The following is a 7,014-nucleotide window of genomic DNA, read 5'->3' as shown; positions in this document are numbered from 1 at the left end:
CCCCTTCCTCCGAAGAGCCAACACCTAGAATGCGATGGGGCAGCTGAGCCAATGGAAGGGGAGGATCCTACATTCAGATGCCAAATTCCTACGGGGAAGCGTCTTTCCCCTCAAGAGGACAGGGAGCCGTGGACTTCAAAGACCAAGGAGGTTACTTCGGCACACCCTTCAGGGCCAACGAGGCGCTTGGGTAGCACCTTGTGTTTTGCTAGCTGGGTGCAAAATTTCAAAGGAGAACACAGGACGGGAAACGATTCTTCTTCTGAGGATGTTGTCACAGAGACGTTATGCAAAACGTGTTTGGGACTCTTGGGCAATTGCAGCTCAGTTGCCAGAAAAACACCTCCGCTTCAGGGCTGGGGAAACGCACCCAAGGTCACCCGGGCCCCCTCACCTAGGCTGTATAAGGCCAGAGCGCCGTAGTCGAAGAAATAGCAGATGTGCCTGGCTTGGCTGGACATGGTGCTGAAGGTGTGGGCGAAGGTGGACGCCAGCGGATAGAGGCAGCAGGTGGCCATGTAGGTGAGGAAGGGCCAGGTGAAGGGGTCGTTCCAGACGTCCCAGGCCAAGAGCAAGGCGGAGAGCTTCCATAGGAAGTACCTGAAAGGCAGAACAGCCAAGTCAGCCTCTCCACACGGACGTTCCTTAGGGAGCAAGAGAGCCGGCGGGGGCAAAGGTCAAGATGCTCAGACTAGGGTCTGGGAGACTGCGTTCAGATTCCCCTTCTCTGCCAGGGAAGCTCACCAGGAGAGCTTGGGCCAGTCTCTCAGCCTAACTGGGCCTAATTGGGCCTGTATCTACAGTGGGCTTTTTGGGGGCTCCGCCCCCTTTCTTAAAGGCTCGGCCCCACAAGAATTTCTCCTGTAAATGCTTTTTTCAGTCATTTAAAAACTTTTTTAAAAGGTGTGCACTCCTTTAAGCAGAAAAGGTGTGCACTCCGGGTCCAGAAGCTGGTCTCCTTTGAGAGAGTTTTACTGCCTAAGTATTAGCTTTCTTGACTGTAGAAGTCCTCACCCCCACCTGCCGACTTGTTCTCAGAATTGTTGCCTAGGCTGGCAGAAGTGATTCACTTGCAGCAGCTGAGAACTGTCATATAAAGTGGTTGACAGCTTGCAGTTGAGAGATCTATCCTGGTAACAGCTTTCTCCTGGCTAAAAGGCTTTTCCTTCTGCCCTGAGAACTTCAGCCCCACCCGGAAAAAAAAATTTGCCCCACAAGCCACTAAACCCTGGCACTGATCCAGTGAATAGTAACAAACAGAGGACTTTTGACCAGTGAAGTCATCCGGGTTGGGGGGGGCAGGATGCTTCCTTCGCCCACCTGTGACCATGAGCAGGTGGTCTTCATGTGACAGCTCTGACAAAGGACCCCTTGGTGCACCGGCTCCATTTGGCGACCTTCACAACGTGTGCGTACAAGTCGCCCTCGGTAGCAGTATTAACTCTTTTAGAGTTTGAATAATTCCTCCTCTCACATAACTCACTCCTGTACACACACAGAAGTGTCCATGTGACTGAAAAACAGAACCACCGTCCTGTCAAAAGCCAGTAAGCTCACCCTTCTCTGTGTCTGCCACAATGCCTCGCCATTTCATCCGCCTTCAATGCTTTACTTTTGAGCTGAGAGGGGTTTTTTTTTTTGGGGGGGAGAAGTGATAGAAAAGTTATCCTCTCTCCCCTGTAGCAAGGTTACCTGCAGCTCTTCTGGGCATCATATAATGAGAGACAAAAGACTGGGGACAGCACTAGCATTGGAGGGGGAGGGAAAGGCCCCTGGAAAGCCCCGAAAGAGGCTGTGCAGCCTGCAACACACACACGCACACGCACACACACACACGGCTGCAACCCATCCCTCCTGCACAATGACGGCACAGCCCCATGTCAGAAAGTCCAGGGAAGCCTCTAGGCCAATAGCAAGGAAGCTTTGGGAGTGGGAGAAAGATGCGATCAACAGACCCAGAAGGGAGCAAGTGAGTCCATATGTTGACAGTTTCATTGGTCATTTGGAAGACGCTGAAGATGCAGTCCGTCGCGGAGCTCCGGGGGTGCCGATACCCAAAGAGGATCCCCTGCTCGCGGAAGACCTGCAAAAGAAGAGCCAAGGGTTCCTGAGCCGCTTGGACTGACCCAGGTCTTCCCGGTTTGCATCCTCTCGTGATGGGGGAACAGGTGAGCTGAACAGGGATCTGGGAGGTGCGGAACGAACATCACAGAGATGCCGCCTCCGGATCTGGTTAAAAGTTTTCCAGGGAGAAAAAATGGCCAGCCAGATGTCCCCAGACCCCCCCGTTGCTTTCTGAGCGTCCACCAGATGTCCCCATTGCCCCAGCTACAAAGAGAGCGGACAACAGCAGCGTCTGATCGCGAGGCACCGTGGGTGTCCCGCTCTCAGTACGCCCCAAAAAAACAAAAAGTGGGAAGGGGGAAGATCCCCGTTCCTCCAAAAGGCACATTTTGCATCCAGACACCAAGCAGACAACGGCAGAGAATCACTTTAATGCCATGCGTGTACGTAACAAACGTTTCTGGTATTTTGACTACATATCCCCCCTCACATCGGCCAGTTTGTGACCAACAGGGCAAGCCTTGTGGGTCACACTGACAGAAGTGCAGCTGGGTCAGTCCAACAGGACAACCAGCTTCACAACGAAGAGTTTCTGGTTGTGAGCCTCAGCCTGCATTGTCAAAGGCACTCTGAGGTCACGGAGGGTTGCCAATGGTCTGGTACTGTATTGGCATGACTCCCTCTTTTGACATGTTACCGGATGCCTGGGTTTTTTTTTTTTTAGTATAATGGAAGGAATTGAAGATGGGCAAGTTTTTAATGGTTTCGTTCCTTGTAAAGCAAATAAATTTGCTGAGCTGTACCTCTTAGGACTTTACAGTATCAGGCTTGTGACCAACTGAACTTTCGTTTTCAGCCCAGGTTACTCTGTGTCTCAAAAGCAACTTCTGTAAAAAGTGTAGCTGTCCTTGCCTGCCTTTTCTACGCCCCTTTCCATCCTCATATTGCTTTAGCCACAGACCAAAAAACCCCCACACACTCGATGCACTTTAAATGGGTCTGCATTTTCTGTGGGCTCACTCTCCCGACTCCTCAGTCCCGCTCCTGGACTCCTGTGCTCTGTCCTTGGACGCGCCCCCCCCCCGTTGGCCTCACTAGTCCTGCCCCTGGGTGGGGGGTGGGTGGGCCAGCCCTATGCCTGGCTCCACTTCTGCACACCTGAGGAGAGACGGTCACCTTCTACCGTGAAACTAGCAGCCATGCCCAGCCCCCACAGTTTCAGATGTGCTAATGAATTCCCCTTCAGCAGCCTCACGCTGGAGTCTGCCTTTGAAGCTGTTCTTGAAGAATTGTGATTCTGGAAGGTTCCCCTACTCGTTTCTCTGGGCTGCCGCTTCCAGGAGCAGTGCTTGTGTTTGACTGAGAGGCGCGCCTCCCTCTCCTCTGCAGGAGCCAGTGGCCTCCTTAGAGGCCCAGCGGAGCAGCAGACGGCCTGCGCGGGTCCCTTCTTTCCGGAGGGTTGGCAGCAAAACACCAGTACCACCAGCCTCCATTTGGGGCTCCGATGCAATAAATGCTGCCAGAGCGGCATTGATGGAAGTTAAAAAATCTAACACCCGGGTCTTTCCTGCGCAGAAGCTGGATAGTCCAGAGACCCCTGTCCTCCCGTACTTACTTTGGGGACTTGATTAATGCTGAGGAGCCGGGGAAGTTTCAGGCTCAGCATGGTCAGGAACTGAGCGGGGCCGGTCTTGGCTTGGGGTGCCCGTGTCTCCCTGCTGTGCCTTAGCTTAGATCAGTCCTTCCGTTCCCCTTGGGGCACCACCCCTCATCTCTTCCTGCCGAGGCTCCAGGTGGTTTTCTGAGGGAGAGAGAAAGAGAACGAAGGGGCAAGTGTCAGCGAGGCAGCCGTAGGAACGAGACTCACCCAGCGGCAGGCTTGCTCCTGCTCGGCGCAGGATTCGTCTAGCCAAAAGTTTGGTGCTCGAGGCAGAAGCTCCACTCCCCAGTCACACACACACACACGCTGCTCCACGAGGAGCCCAATCCTCCACCCGGAAGCTCTCCTCCTGTGTAAGCCTCCTTGCGAGGAGCAGAATCTGTATGGGAGCAGTTTCTCTCAGAGCTCTCTCAGCCCCGCCTACCTCACAGGGTGTCTGTTGTGGGGAGGGGAAGGGGAAGGAGGTTTGTGAGCCGCTCTGAGACTCCTTCGGGGAGTGAAGGACGGGGTATAAATCCAATCTCTTCTCCTTCTTCTTCTTTCCCAGAGGAGGGAATCAGGCACAGCTCCCATCGCTTGAGGAGGGGCCCCGGAGAGTCCGGTGGGCCAGATCGGTGCAACTTGACCGTGGGGCTTTATACAGGCCAAGAGATGCCTGGAAAGGGGAGATGCTGTTCTTTTTTCAACGCTCAAACGTGCCCCTTCGTAGCCCTGCTCATTTGCCAAAAGGCCAGTGCACACCAGTGTTCCCTCTAAGCTGAGTTAGTGTGAGCTAGCTCACAGTTTTTTAGCCTCTGGCTCACACATTTTTGTCATAGCTCAGGAAGGATGGCTCCAGAGCAAACTAACTGATGCAGCAGCCAAATCGCTCGCTCACAACTTTAATGCCAGTAGCTCACAAAGTAGAATTTTTGCTCACAGGACTCCACAGCTTAGAGGGAACATTGGTGCACACATAAACGTTTTAGATTACCAATAAGACCAGGGGTGATTTCCTGCAGGAGCGCACAGGAGCGGAGCTCCGGCAGTAAAGAGCTCAGGGGGCGGGCACATGCAGCAAGCCCCACCCCCTGCTCCCAGCAGCCCTCAGTCAGAGCAAGAAGCAGCCAGGTAAGCTGCAGAGCCCCCCCCCCCAGCCCCCTGGTCCAAAACAGTCCAGTGGCACCTTTAAGACCAAAGTTTATTCAGGCACAAGCTCTCCCTCCTCTGCGAGGGCAGATCTGCATGTTCCTCCCCCCCTTCCCCCAATAGCTAGCAATCCAAAACAGTCCAGTGGAGCCTGATTGGTGGGTGTTGCCTTCTGACACACTTCCGGTGACGTCAGGGGGTGTGGCATATGCAAATCAGTTATGCTAATGAGCTCCTGCACCTCTTTTCCTAGGAAATGACCCCTGCTAGGAACTGACATGCCAGCTGCCTTGTCCCTTGAAAGGAAGGGCTAGAAACAGGCTCGGAGCCTCCCCACTTGAAGACAGGCATTCTGATCAATTCAATTGCTGTAATTTAACTGCCCCTTTAAAAATTTAAATGCCCCCCCCCCAAAAAAAACAAAAAGCTCCTGGCTACGGGGCCTGATGACAGGTCACAAAGACGGCGCGTCAGAAAGGGGGTGGGGGATCTTGGCCATCGGTCTCCCATCCCCTCTCCTCTCATGCCCCAAATGTTCACCGCTGAGAGTCCCGTGCAGCCCTCTGACCCTGACCAGTGTTCCCCCTAAGCTGAGTTAGTGTGAGCCAGCTCACAGGTTTTTTAGCCTCCGGCTCACACACATTTTCATCTCCGCTCAGGAAGGATGGGGCTCCAGAGCAGACGAATTCATGCAGCAGCCCGATCGCTCGCTACACAACTTTAATGCCAGCAGCTCACAAAGTAGAATTTTTGCTCACGAGACTCCACAGCTTAGAGGGAGCATCGCCCTCTGACCCCCTCCAGCTCCTTGGAGCGGGGGGGGGGACGACAGAGTCAAGGCAACTGACCGCCAGCTACTCAGATATTTTCCCATGTGGTTCTTCCCCTGGGAGCAGCGACCCGAACTTGAGCGGGATTTTGCTGGGGACCCACAGTCCCCGAGAACCTGCCAGAACCAGACTTCGAAGGGAAGCATCGATTCCCCGAGCCGCAAGGGAACCTGTGCCGCTCCACCCCGCCTTTTCTCACCCCACGATTATCCAGCACCTGGTTCTTCCAAACAGCCCCCTTCTCACTTGTCATTCCGGCCTGCACCATCACTCCTTGCGACAGAGGACGAGGGCTTATTTCCCCCGGGGGGGACGGGGAGGTTGGCTCCCAGCCATGCTGAAACTCAGCACTGAGGCAGCACATGTCAAGGCACATCAGCGGCACATAGGAGGCAGGAATAATTAATCTCCCTCTCTCCATCCGCCGGTGGGGAGTGCAGTTGAGAGAACTGTGGCTGGCCTCGCTTTCCGGGCTGATGCTGGGACTTTCCCAGCTGCCAGCCCCGATTCTCTCAGCCGCTGGTCCATAAGCATCATGCTCTGTCCCTCACCTCTGGCCTCCCTCCCCTCGCACCTGCACGCAGGCAGGGTCGCCACATACCTGCCCAGGCCCAGTCAGCAGGAGGCACCCCGGCGGGGCATCTGTCTCTCTCCGGGCTTCTGCTGCAGATCTGCTTCTGCAAATCTCCCCTCGCTGGCTTCTCTGGGCGTTTATCTCCAGGCGCCCGCGTGCATGCAAGCCCTTGCAGAGAGGGGTGGGAATGCACCAGAGTCACAGCAAGCTAGAACCACACCCACTTCTGCAGAAACAAGTTTTTCCCCCTCTCCAGAAGAGAACCTTTCAGCCAGGCTGCTGAGGACACCACCCGCCGTCTCTCTCTGTCTCTCTCTCTGTCTCTCTCTGTCTCTCTCTGTCTCTCTCTCTTGCCCAGAGGAGCCTAGTCCAGCCGGCCGGCCCTCCAGAGGGGAAGTGGAAGCACGAGCATCCCTGGCAGGGCAAACCACAAACAGCACCTGCAAAAAGGCTCCAAACTCTGGGCAGATACTGGAGCTGTTTAATGAGTAACTTTTTACGACTTGCCAGTACGGCACGGAAGGCTGGCAGGCACGGAAGGCCGGGCCCAAAGCCATACCACGGTGTGCACTGAACCCTGCAGGGCATGAGAGGTGAAGGAGACAAAATACGTGGGGCTCTCGCACAGGAAAACCGTGGCTGGCCCTGGGATGACTGGGGGGGGGCCCTGCGACCTCCTCTCTGGCCTCCTGCGTAACTCCCTTCCACCCCCGCCTCTCCAACCCTAACCCTAACCCTAACCCTAACCCTAACCTTGC

General features: G+C 55.0%; 1 protein-coding gene across 1 annotated transcript in view; it reads right to left on the bottom strand.

Moving 5' to 3' along the window:
* The window catches only part of PAQR5 (progestin and adipoQ receptor family member V), a 13,448-nt gene extending 7,039 nt beyond the window's left edge, over positions 1–6,409 (bottom strand). The window contains exons 1-4 of the mRNA XM_015418504.1: positions 6,284–6,409; positions 3,680–3,865; positions 1,956–2,083; positions 395–600 (exon numbers count right to left, since the gene is read on the bottom strand). Of these exons, the coding sequence (XP_015273990.1) occupies positions 395–600; positions 1,956–2,083; positions 3,680–3,730 (385 nt within the window). The 5' untranslated portion in view covers positions 3,731–3,865; positions 6,284–6,409. The remainder of the gene's footprint in view (positions 1–394; positions 601–1,955; positions 2,084–3,679; positions 3,866–6,283) is intronic.
* Positions 6,410–7,014: the final 605 nt, after the last annotated feature.

This window comes from Gekko japonicus, unplaced genomic scaffold, assembly GCF_001447785.1.
Source record: "Gekko japonicus isolate JY-2015 unplaced genomic scaffold, Gekko_japonicus_V1.1 scaffold275, whole genome shotgun sequence".
Lineage (NCBI taxonomy): Eukaryota > Metazoa > Chordata > Lepidosauria > Squamata > Gekkonidae > Gekko > Gekko japonicus.
This window is presented reverse-complemented; position numbering and strand designations above follow the sequence as displayed.